Source organism: Aspergillus affinis, assembly GCF_023601865.1.
Source record: "Aspergillus affinis strain CMG 70 chromosome Unknown NODE_99_length_137546_cov_86_507649, whole genome shotgun sequence".
NCBI lineage: Eukaryota > Fungi > Ascomycota > Eurotiomycetes > Eurotiales > Aspergillaceae > Aspergillus > Aspergillus affinis.
In genome coordinates this window covers 94,145-106,159 of record NW_026515880.1, presented here as the reverse complement: position 1 = coordinate 106,159, position 12,015 = coordinate 94,145, and the positions used below count along the sequence as shown (strand labels likewise).

At 50.5% G+C, this 12,015-nt stretch overlaps 5 protein-coding genes across 5 annotated transcripts; 4 read left to right on the top strand and 1 right to left on the bottom strand.

The window, feature by feature from the left end:
- Positions 1-1,265: 1,265 nt before the first annotated feature.
- KD926_011604 (uncharacterized protein) lies at positions 1,266-1,836 on the top strand (the record flags this gene model as incomplete). Its single annotated transcript, XM_053103903.1, has 3 exons — positions 1,266-1,397; positions 1,480-1,536; positions 1,600-1,836. 3 exons carry the CDS (start codon positions 1,266-1,268, stop codon positions 1,834-1,836), a joined length of 426 nt encoding a protein of 141 aa, XP_052952796.1.
- Positions 1,837-5,142: 3,306 nt separating this feature from the next.
- Positions 5,143-6,111, top strand: KD926_011603 (putative GPI anchored cell wall protein (Dan4); the record flags this gene model as incomplete). Its single annotated transcript, XM_053103902.1, has 1 exon — positions 5,143-6,111. The coding sequence occupies one exon, from the start codon at positions 5,143-5,145 to the stop codon at positions 6,109-6,111; it is 969 nt and encodes a 322-aa protein (XP_052952795.1).
- A 1,108-nt stretch (positions 6,112-7,219) lies between these two features.
- Positions 7,220-8,409, top strand: KD926_011602 (uncharacterized protein; the record flags this gene model as incomplete). Its single annotated transcript, XM_053103901.1, has 3 exons — positions 7,220-7,368; positions 7,631-7,759; positions 7,818-8,409. The coding sequence occupies 3 exons, from the start codon at positions 7,220-7,222 to the stop codon at positions 8,407-8,409; spliced, it is 870 nt and encodes a 289-aa protein (XP_052952794.1).
- Positions 8,410-9,075: 666 nt separating this feature from the next.
- On the bottom strand, positions 9,076-9,733 carry pex4 (putative ubiquitin conjugating enzyme (UbcJ); the record flags this gene model as incomplete). The annotated part of the gene is made up of 2 exons (XM_053103900.1): positions 9,076-9,431; positions 9,577-9,733. The coding sequence occupies 2 exons, from the start codon at positions 9,731-9,733 to the stop codon at positions 9,076-9,078; spliced, it is 513 nt and encodes a 170-aa protein (XP_052952793.1).
- A 423-nt stretch (positions 9,734-10,156) lies between these two features.
- Positions 10,157-11,446, top strand: KD926_011600 (endonuclease III domain-containing protein; the record flags this gene model as incomplete). Its single annotated transcript, XM_053103899.1, has 1 exon — positions 10,157-11,446. One exon carries the CDS (start codon positions 10,157-10,159, stop codon positions 11,444-11,446), a length of 1,290 nt encoding a protein of 429 aa, XP_052952792.1.
- Between the last annotated feature and the right edge of the window lie 569 nt (positions 11,447-12,015).

Here is a 12,015-nt window from a genome sequence, read left to right as displayed (position 1 = left end):
TCGCATGTTCTCGCCCCATCTAATCGCGCCACCTTTTCCATCGGACATATAGGAATCCGTCGGATGCTTACTTCCGTAGGATCCATGCAGATAGCAAGAAGAAGAAATTCCCGTCCCCAACGCCCCTGTTGTACCTGCTTTCGGACGGCAAGCTCTTGATTGGATGGGATCTGTGTGACGGCGCAGCAGGGATGGAGCATTCGTAGTCTCGTAAGACATACATCATGAGAGCAGAGACGGCGTGTACAACGGTGTATGTACATAAGATCAGCTCAGCTCATCGCGGCACCAAGGACGTGGGTGGCGCGACGCCCTGTTCTAGAACCATTTGTCGGTACGAGCTGAGATGTAGATGTGATAGGTTGATTCAATTGGTTTGTAGGACAGATCGGGTGGTGGATGATAACACGTCGGAGGATCATTGGATCGTGGACATTGTTTGTTGGTATGTCTGGAGGTCGTAGTGGCGTTCAAGAACTGGGTGGCCTTGCCTATCTACCTACCTATCTACGTGCGTACCTCAGGTTCTGACTGTCTCAGGTTCGAGCCGTACGGGTGCGACGTAGATAGGTATGTGGTGTGTGTGCCTGTGTGTGGCGACGAAAAGACGAGAGATGCTCAGTCCGACCAATGGTAGTTCCTGGAATATTTGATCCTGGGTAATGAAGAATTAAAAATGACGGGATAAGGCTCGACAAGATGAGACTGTACATCCAAGGCATGCTTACATACATGTCTGGGTAACTATGTCTGCATGTATGTACTTGTGTTGGCTCTCCGGGTTCGTCGGATTTGTCGCAAACAGAGCAGCATGTTGAGAATCAGACCAACGATGCGATGGAACTATCTAGATAGATAGCACCACGGCATCTGTCCAGACCTGATAGATGATAGAGCATATGCAAGATGAGAGATAGTGGGGGAGTTGAGATATCACCGTTGCATATCGGACGCAAGTCGCAGGCCGCGATGGAATCTGGCTGGACAGCTAATTCCTTGCAGTGCATTGCATTGCGTCTGAGCCCGGGGTATTAGACAACACAAGGGAGAAAATGAGATGGTAGATTCGTAAATCGCCACAGTTGATCTCATCTCACCCCGATGGCCGGACTTGATATGGATTGTGAAACCAAGCAGTGTATAAATATCTCGTCTTGATCGCCCTCAGGAGCTGATTTCGGATCATCAAACTGATCTACCAGCCGGTTCCTACACATAGCTTCTCTATATCTCTTCTCAACCACAGTCTCGCATTGTCTATCACTATGCAGCTCTTTACCACTACCCTCCTCATCGCAGCCCTCGGTCTGAGCACCTCAGCTCTCGCCGCAGCCATACCAGACCCCCAGCCAGCGGTGTCCGAATACCGCTGGCATGGCTGTGCCGCGGGTATTTCCGTATGCTTCTCCTTTCTCTCTCTTCCCAACACAACTTTAGAGTCAAGCAAGTTCAAGTAGAAGTACTAACCAGCTGTAACAGTGCACTGCAGATACCGACTGCCGCGTTGACGACGGCTGTCTGTCCACATCTGGCAACGTATGTCCTCGCTCTTTCTTCGATCCCGACACCCCAACTGATAGATAACTGACTGCATCTCAGATCGTCTCCAACATCCACTGCGGACAGGCTAATCACCCAAATAGCTGCTGGGCTGTACGTTACCTGAACTTTCATTGTCGTCTAGGACTGCAGATTGCTGATCTTTATGTGCTCGATAGGAATGGTACACTTGATGTTCGCACTGTGGTATTGGAGCCACCAGTCCAGTATGACAGTGGTGCAGATCAATGGAGGTACTTGTTTTGCTTTTTTGGCTTGATTGATCTTCCAATTTGATTTGATTTGATTTGATTTGTTTTGTGTGAAGTGCAGAAATAAACAAAAGCAAGAAAAAAGGCGTGGGACGATAAGATGGTTGAGTGAGGCATCGTGGAAAAAGTTTTGTGTACCTCCTGTGGTGCTCCTACTTATGATCGTTTAATGGCTGAATTGTGTTATTGTACTTGTCTGTGTTCAATTAAGAGTAGTATGTAAGACTGGGGTTTTTTGAGGAGACAGTGAGTCGGTCAAGGCTTTGTCTCTAAGTCACCTAAGTTTGAAGGCTAGGTAGGTAACTAATCTTTCGAATACCCAGGTACCTTGGGTGGGTACGTTTCCCGTCCTCCAAAAAGAATTCTATTTAGTACTTACTCCCACATCCTACTCTCGGCCAACAAAGGCGTTTCTCTCCATCCACCAAACTCCAAAGATCCAGGACAGGACAGTCCCAACACCTAATCCCACCCTACTTACAACTCCCATACTCGCCATAATCAAGCCGTTCCTCGCTCAACAATCTTTACAGCTAACCGCCCCTGACGCATCGCTTCCGTGGCACAAAATCCAGGAACAGAGACATTCTTACGAACTCCGTGACACGGGCGCCAGATGCGCTTGGATGTCGCAGAATATTATTCCTAAGACCTATTACATGTATAGGTCTGTGAGATGGGATATCCTTGTTCTTGGAGGGAGGGGATCCTGGTTGAATCTGTTGGTATGGAGCAGGGTTGGGGTTAGTTATACTGTGAGTAGGTAGCACAATTAGGTGTGGAAGATAGGACAAACAATTAGTTAAGACGAGGGGACCGAGGTGTTTGTTATGCAGTTGTCGTTTCGTGTAGTGTTCTTAATTCTGTCGTTTGTGTAGACTAGCTAGGCATGATATGGCTCGATGGAGGAACGATCGGCCATCAATTGACGTGAATAGATTGGTCAATAATTGGTTTCCCTGATCGTTAGGGTAGGAGTATGATCTCATACCTACTAGTCCAAGGCAACTAGGACCAAAATTTGGTGCAACCGACATGTGGAACTCGGACTTGGGTACTGATCGCGACTAGACCCGAAGATGTTATTTATGGTGCTATATTAACTAGCTTAACGATGATGTTCATTGTGTGATGGCGCTTTGGTCTATGCCATTGTCATCATCATCATCATCACGGAATATTTGCCGTAACGGTGATGGATCTTCGTCGGTGATTTGGGCTGCCTCTTGAGGATTTCTCTCCGAGAGAGAATTGACGTCGTGTCACACCTTCTGAGCGTGATTCCGTGACATCAATTTGCTATCTATTGTCTTTTCATGTGATTATGTTCCATCTGATGTTGTAATTTTTGACACCACGTCTAACTGCCTCGTACGAGTAATGAACTACAGTAGGATAGATCGACATTGTGCGGCCCGTAAACCGGTAGCCCGCAGCCACCTGCCGGGGATATTGTTTTGTCGCCGAGAGAGTGTTGATCTTTACCGGTCGCGATGTTGTGCATAATTAGTTCTACGATGTACTTATGGATTATTCGTTGTACGGTGTACTGCACACTCACTTCTATACCGACAGTTGTATCCCCGCTCAATATCAGAACACCAAGGTCATCAGCTTAATGCCCTAGAGTCTCTCGGCAATGCTTGCTTGTAAGAAGATGACGGTGCTATTTGCAAGGGACAACAATTGAGTTTTTTTTTTTCGGACAAGCCATTGGAGCTAGCAACTTTCGACCCAGCGTTGAGTCTTCCGTTATCCGTAGTAGGTCTAAGACAGGGCGCAAAATCCCGACGCCCTAGGGATGGATCAGAAGTCAGAAGCGATAGAAACTGGGGCACAGTCAATAGAGGACGGACGGAACCTGGTGACTGGTCCCTTATCCCTTCTCCAAATCCAACAGGCGAAAGACTAATAGCAACCAACAATCAGAACAATCGGGTGGAGAGCTCCTAGTTAGCTCTTAGTCTTAGCTAAAGGAAATCCTTCATTGAGGTAGCTTGGCCCTTTCTCGATCAATCAGATGCGAGGATGGAGACTGGATAGAAGACCCTGGACTCCTAGCGAGATCCATGGCGTCATGAACATTGTGCGACCCGACGAGCGACGAACAAACTGTTGAGTCTTGATGGTGAGAATCTATTTATTGCTGCGGGCAAGACAAGATTTCTATTTCCGAGGACGCTAGTGCCAAGCCTTGCTGCGCTAGTCCGCATGCGGTTAACACGGACCCTGGGACTGAATCCTGACCAATCCGGGACGACGACGGCCACACCCGTCGTCCAAGAATAGCCTGGTCCCGTGACCTGGCTGGCTGAGTCAGAACCTTGACGGTCGGTATTGTCCGAATGCGGAACGCGGAGTCTTCGGGCAGATTCCTTTCCTTTTGTCTTTTTGACTCTTTTGCCTCTCGCCGTTTGCAAACTTTGCGCTCGCATGGACTGCGCCGTGGCAGCGCTCTCGACGGACCAGGGATGTGGCTAGGAACCAGGGGCCTGGGTCCCTAGATGGGAATCCTGCCGATGTTCCTGCGCATACGGAAGATTGTTGTGCTTGAACTGGAAGGATCTGTGCTAGGCGATACGACAGGTCAGACAGTAAATCAGTAAATCAGTAAATCGGGGTTGTGCAAGTGGGGAAGTGAGACTGTCTGAGGTCAGGGTGGTGTCATCCTCGGAATACGGGGGTCTTTTCGTATCGGCTCTCTCGGCTTCATCCCGGTTGACAGATTTATTTATTGAGATTTCTGTACGGAGTGAATTTGCCTGCTGGTCATGTTCTGTCAGAAAATAGAACCGACGGACCTTTTCTGCTCTCGTCCACTCCGTACTCCGTCCACCTTACGGTCCTTACCTTGGTGGGACACAGGCAGTGCTTCCCGGCAACCACGGTGCAACCCAATGCTATCGGGCTAGTCTATCTATAGTGGCTGCTAGTCGCAAAATCTCCTCCAACCTTCTAGCGGATTTCCATCGGGGCTCCACTCCGCTGCCAAGTTGGCCCACGCCCATTCGTGCTTTTAGCCTTTAGGCAAAGATCCGTCCTTGATTTGCGACCGACAAAAAGGCACGGATTTCCCTATCGCTTGCTTTTCCTCTCGGGTCTCGTCCTTGCCTTTTCTTTCCTCCGTTGTATTTATTCCTGCCTCCCTCCCCGGAATTCACTGTCTCGATTCCGTCTCACCTTACTCTCTCATTCTTCATCCTCGGAAGGCTACTAAACCACTTCACCCTCTTCAATCTCTTCCGCCCGAAAGTACGACTCGTATCGGAGTTTAGGCAATCACTCGTCTTTTTCTTCCTCTCTCTGTACATCACACAACTCAGCATACGCAATGGCCGTCAAGAATCGCCTCATTCAACTCCTCATCGCTTCGGCGATCGCGTCATCCGCTATCGCCGTCCCCACGGCCGAACAGCAGCCTCATGTGGATGTGATCGCTAGCAACTCGGCTTTCCACGAGGCTCTCACCAACGTCGATGAGAACTCCGTCCACAAGTTCATGCAGCTGCTCGATCAGTACCGCAGCGAGCACGCCGCGCACAGCACTTCTCCCATCGTGAAGATGGGCAAGCGGGACGGCGGTTCCTCGGCCGTCGAGCAGCCCAAGCCCACCACCGAAGCGGCGTCTGAACCCAAGACCACTGCTGCGCCTGCTGTCACCACCACTGAAGCTCCTGCCACTCAAGCGACGACCGAAGCTCCTAAGACTACTGAGGCTGCGCCGGAGACCTCCAGCTCGCATTCGGAGGCACCGCCTTCTACGACCGAGGCCAGCGTTCCCACCACCACGGCCGAAGCGCCTTCTACCACCGCCAAAGCCCCCTCCACCACCGAGACTCACGCCGAACCCACCTCCACCAAGGCTGAGACTACCCACACCACCGAGGCACCTACCACCCATACCACCGCCGCTTCTACCACTCACACCGAGCCCACTACAACTTCATCGGAGAAGACCTCAGAGAAGACCTCAGAGAAGACGACCACGCAAGCTCCCACTACCATCCACACCACCACCTCGTCCTCTTCCAAGGAAGACGAGAAGACTACCTCGGCGCCGGAGACGCACACCACTCCCTACACTTCGACCTACAAGCGCACCACGACTCTCTCCAACGGCGAGCAGAGCACCGTCACCGCCGTGACCGTCGTGCATCCCACGCGCACCAACCTCGCCGGCGCGACGGGCACTGGACCTGCTCCTGGCCTTCAAACCGACAACGCCGCTTCCACCAACGGTCTGGGTCGTGAACTGTTCGTCATGATGGGCGGAGCCGCTATGGTCGCCATGGCTCTATAGACATCTCCCCTATCTCGACATCATCTCCCCTATCTCGACATCATCTCCCCATCGGCAACCTTGAACCGAATTGTCCGATCTAAAAATTGCGCCTTTTTTATTTGAATTCATTCTAGCATACATACGGCGTTCATCTTCTTTTACCATTCACGTCCTTCCTTTTTCCAGATGACTTCATGTATCCTATTATACACACTTACGATCCTTATGCATTCTTCGCGGCGTCCAACGATCATGTCTCTGTCTCTCCTTTTTACGCACAAATGGTCCGGTCTGACCCGGTTGAGATTACACCTCAAAGCTCGGAGTTGGTTGATTTGATTTATTTTCTCATGCTGCTGTTATGCAGGCTGTTCTATGTTACATTACGTTTCTACTGTTTAGTCCAGTTTAGCCTGCCTATCTGGTTTAATCTAGTTTACATACATACAAGGTCTGGGGTCTAGACCCTGGATCAATTGATGCACATTGCAGTACATTTATCTTCACTTGTCGTAAATACGTACGTATTCCGCTCTTTATTCTTTCTCTTTGCTTCTCTGAATGGCTAGTGTCATGTCTTGTTATTTTGTGTCTTAGTGTTGCTGTTGTCAATGTCATTCCATATAGCCCCGCCGACTCAAAGCTCTTTGCCTCCGCCTCATAGAAAGGTTTGTATGTATTTCAATCTCTCATGCTGCAACGGAGCTGTCGTTTTATTTTTTATGGACCGTATATCTAAATCCCCTGAGTCCAAGTTGATTTAACACGAGGCTGCTCCCTTCCAGATTACATTAGTGTCTACAACTACGGACAAGACACCTGCATCTCAGCCTTACCCATCACCCTCCGATCGTGGCCCTCGTCCACTCTCATGCCGAATCTTTCTGTCCTTATCGCTCCATAGATTTCCTGTCTTCGATGGAAAGTACTAGATCAGAGATACGTACTTTCCCTCGCATTTTCACAATATCATAGCATAAACGATAGAGGCCGTTGGCGCTGCCGCCTCTATCATCCAACTTGATGGTTTGGCCTGAAGGTTGCGGAAGCCCTGTACAGCCTTTATGAGGGTCCCTCTGGTAATGAGCAGGTTAAAGAGCTATCCTTCTTCATTCGATCCACCTCCATGACGCTCGAGGAAGTTGGGAAGATCTTCGAGGAGGAAAGCAGAGCCTCAAAGCCGCTGATCCCAACTAATATGGTATCGCAACCGCCCAAGTTGTTGTCGACAAGTGTACCGAGATCCTCAAATTGCTCGGCAGAATGGTCGACAAGGTGCGAATCAACAAACTTAGTCTGTTGGCCTTTTCTTTTAAGGGCTCGCGTCTTCAAATGCTACAAACTCGACTGGAGCAGTCAAAACGGGACTTGTAGTTGGTGATGCAAGTCATCATTTATGCTCGGTTGAGGGTTCAGCCTGGGTACGTATGGCTTTGGCTATGTTGGACTTCTATTATTGGACTTACCTTCTTTGCCCTCCCCCAACCCATTTTTTCTCTCTTTCTGTGTTTGTAACTGCCGCTTACTTGTGCTCCAGCAATGCCATTCACGAGTCGGACCAGCAAGAACTCGTTAAAGAATTGATCGACGAACGCGTCGCAGTCTACCATAAGGATCACCAGGCTGACCATACGATCCAATATAATTTCAAAAGCGGTACAAATGAGTATGTCACGATTCAGGTATTTCTACGCATCCGCTTATAATGACTAACCTCACTGAAGCCTTTCAATTCATCCCTCCCTTTCACTTCTACACCGCACAAGGCTCTCGACTCCGACAGACCCAGAAGCTCTCACACAAAAGACGACCCCCCCCTCCACTCTCGCGACAGTACATTCACCCCGGGCGAACCCCCCGTCAACGAACGGGTCGGTTCAGTCCAAAAAGCAATCCACCTCCGGAGGGGAGAAGGACTGCGAATCCATCGACATTTCTTACTGCTCCGCGTTATACTTAGTCTGCTGCCCCTGCCTTGGTCGTCGCGAAACGGCCCGCTATTCATCGTCCGAAGGGGCCGAGCGTCATCCATTCTCCCGTTTACAGCATATCGACATTTCACCGGCCGCATATTCTTATGGAACTGAGTCGAGACCACCGGTGTATACGCATGGTCGCAACGCAACCCGCCATTCTCTGCTCTGCGAGCCTGGGGGTTTACGTCCACTAGGCACGTCCTATTCGTGGAACCCAGCGTGGGACTTGGAAGAGTGCCTGTCGCGTCCTTATGCACTGGGAGAGGATGCTCAGGACCTTGAACGGTTGCTTCATTTGTGGACGACATTGTATGATGCGTCCGCAACCACAAAGATATAGAGAATGTTGTCGGCGTGTACCAATCTAGAGACTGTTTTTTGTTCTAGGGTTTGGGTTCCTATCGTTGATGGTATATATTGCGTCTCTAGGTATGCTTTAACCGGAAACTTCGATCAGAAACACATTTACTTTTCTCGGGTTCTATGTCAAGATGATCGAAATGCTGGTGTGGGGTATTTTCTTTGGTATAAGTTTGTTAGAGTTGTGTTACTACCTACTGGTAAAGGACAGTCGAACCACTAAGATGATTCGGATTGTTTCAATCATTGCGTGAGTTCGTATATTTAGTTGTTCATGCTATTCTTAGGATGGAGCTTCAGCAACTAAGTAGACACTGCTCTTTCTAATGGGTTGCTTAAATCATGTGTTATGATGTAGTCGTGGTTTTATATATTGTTTGCAGGCCATTTCCGAACACAGAACATGGGAGACTGTGTAGTGTAGAACATATGTGAGCATAGATGCGTCTTTTGAAGTCACAAGGGCATCTTATACCTTATCTTCTCTGCTCTTTTGGTAGGAGAATGGAAAGGTTGAATACACCCTCGGTAGAACATATACTCATTACCTCTGGTGGAGTGGAGTGATTCATCAAATAAAAGCATATTTATAGTCAAATTGCGTACATATCATGATAAACACCTAGATATCTCCATCGGCATCTCCTCACCGCACCCCCACCCCAAAACTCCCACTCCCCTTCGTATCCGTCCATCGCTCCTCTTCCGTCCAGTACCGCACCACGCTCTCCCACGCCGGGATATCCCCGTCCCGCAGCAGCGCCGCGACGTCCACGTTCAGCGGCGAGTCCGGGCGCGGGTCCGTCAGCAGCTGGTGGATGGCCGTGAGGGTGGTGGAGAGCGTGTAGACGGGACTCCAGTGTTCGGTCGTTAACAGGGTCAGACATATCTCGCCGGTCGTGAAGGAGATATTCGGGTGCGAGATGCGCGTCGTGAATGTGATCTTGGGCGGCGAGAGGGGGTAGTTCGGGGGGAGGTGGATCGAGAGGGACCAGAGGCCTCCTGGTTTTTTTTTTGTTAGCGGATATAGAGATGGTGAAAGCGAGATGGTGGCGATTGGGTTGGGTTGGGTTGTGTAAGGGAGGGAGGGAGGAGGGGTATGATAGGTATGTAGCCAAGGTAGGTAGGTGAAGGAGGGGGATCGTACCTTCGTATGGCGTTCCATTGACGCCCTTCAAGACAGCCTCCCAATGGAGTAAATCATCTTCGTCGACGGGGCCGAGATGCAAGAGCGCTTCATTCGGCGAGTTTGTGTAATCCTTCAGTTCGCGGAGGAGTCGTTGCGTTGTTGATGAGGGGGGCATTGTTGTCGGGTACGTGATGCGGTCGGAATGTAAGATGGTATGCAGGTGCAGTAACTATGCGTAGACAGTGCGGAGTGCGCTCTGGAATTATAGATTGGAAGGAGATAAGATGATGGGAAAAGCGCGTTATCAATCAATCAGGCTGGGGTATATATGCAAGGAAGGAGGAACGCAAGCAAAGACGAATGGCTGGTAGAGAGAGGAGAGAGGAGAAAGAGAGACGGTCTGCACCGAGGCTTAACGATCGGGCCGTGCGGCGCTCCAGTCGGGGAGTCTCAGGCTTGGCGTGGCCCGTTAGCGCAACCTCACATGTGGCCATTCATGTGAAAGATAATCGCATTACCCATCATCCGTTGCAACTAGGTCGTGCTTTAATGGCCCATTGGTGAATACTTTTCACATATTTAAACAATTACCACCGCCATGCGCACTTCGCGAGCTTCTAAAGATACGGCTAAAGTCCTGCAGGCCCTGTCCCCCCCTGGACGGCGCCAAACGCGCAGTGCCTCTGGGGCAAACGCTCTGCGCGAATTTGCGAATAATGGGGGCACAGCCAGTGCTGAACCTGATCCACCCAGTAACGACGATGATCTCTCGTCCCTCTCGTCAGTGGCTACCGTTGATATGGAGGATCTTCTAGAACCCCCTGCCAAACGACGGAAAAGCAAGCTCGCCAGTGTGGCGACAAGCGGCTCCCGGTCTTCCACGAGACGAGTGCCAGAAAGAAAGGTCGAGAAGCCGGTGAAGAGTGAGCCGGTATCTCCCAAACCTAAAACTGCAAAGACCGCTCGGAAGGTTCCAGCCCGAAAGATTAAAAATGAGGACGGATCGCAGACAGTCGAGCCGCCGTCGAACTGGGAGACAATCTATGACATTGTCAAGAAGATGCGGGAGGAGAATCCGACCGCCCCTGTCGACACGATGGGCTGCGCGGAGCTATACTGGCGCGCGTCTTCACCAAGAGACAAGCGTTTTCAAACCCTGATCGCGCTGATGCTGTCGTCGCAGACTAAGGACACCGTGACGGCGGTAGCGATGCAGCGATTGCACACAGAACTTGGAGAAGCACCAGAGGTAGTCAAGCAAGAAGACCCCGTCATCAAGCAGGAGGAGGATATAGAAAAGCCCACCAAAGACAGTACTCTGAATCTGGAGAATATCCTGGCTGTGGCCCCTGAACGTCTGAACCAACTCATCGGCACCGTGGGCTTCCACAACAACAAAACCAAGTATATCAAAGCGGCAGCGCTCATCCTGCGAGATCAGTATGATTCGGACATTCCATCGACAGCGCCAGAGCTGATGAAGCTCCCGGGAGTCGGACCTAAAATGGCGTTCCTTTGCATGAGCGCTGCGTGGGGCAAGCATGAAGGCATCGGCGTGGACGTTCACGTTCATCGAATCACCAATCTCTGGGGCTGGCACAAGACAAAAAATCCAGAGGAAACGCGTATGGCGTTGGAATCCTGGCTACCAAAGGACAAATGGCATGAGATCAACAAGCTGCTAGTCGGACTGGGCCAGACGGTCTGCTTACCAGTAGGGCGCAAATGTGGTGACTGCGATCTCGCAGGGATGAAGCTGTGCAAGAGTGAGATCAAGGGATTGGTATCGAAGAAAAAGAAGCAGGAGGACACAGGCGGTGTTCCCAAGGCGGTGGATGGCGAGGCCAAGGTTAAGATCGAGGGAGAGGAGGAGAAGGCTAGTCATTGAATGCCCCAGGCACAGGCACAGGCACATGGGCATCACAAGATAAGGAACTCTCGACGCGAATGTTAGCGCTAGCGGGACTTGCATCTTCTGTTCATCTTGCTTGACTTCTGCCTTTCGACTGCCACGAACCCCCCTCCCCTCCACTTTCTTATCGAATACGCCTCATACAAGGGCTCCTTGCCCAACGTCAACACCACTAGCCCAAGCTTATACAGCACCGCTCTCCAAGCCGCCGCCATCACAGGCAAACACGAGATCATCAAGTACCTCGTCAAGAAAGGCGCGAACGTCAACGCTCTCGAGTCCCTGGTGTTTTGCATCCTTCCCCGCCCAACCTACCACCCCTCCTGCCATCCAATTTTAGGTAGTGTCCTCTGTTTAGTCTGCGCGGATAAAACCATTGTATTTCAGAGATAGCCAACGACGCGAGAAATTCTGGATCAGCTTTTTCACTTAAGTTCACCAAGGTCATTCATTCACTTTCTCCTATACCCCTCTCGCGTAAAGTCTTACGTATCCCAAACTAACGCGATGTCCTGTCAACAACAGAACCAACAACAGAACCAACA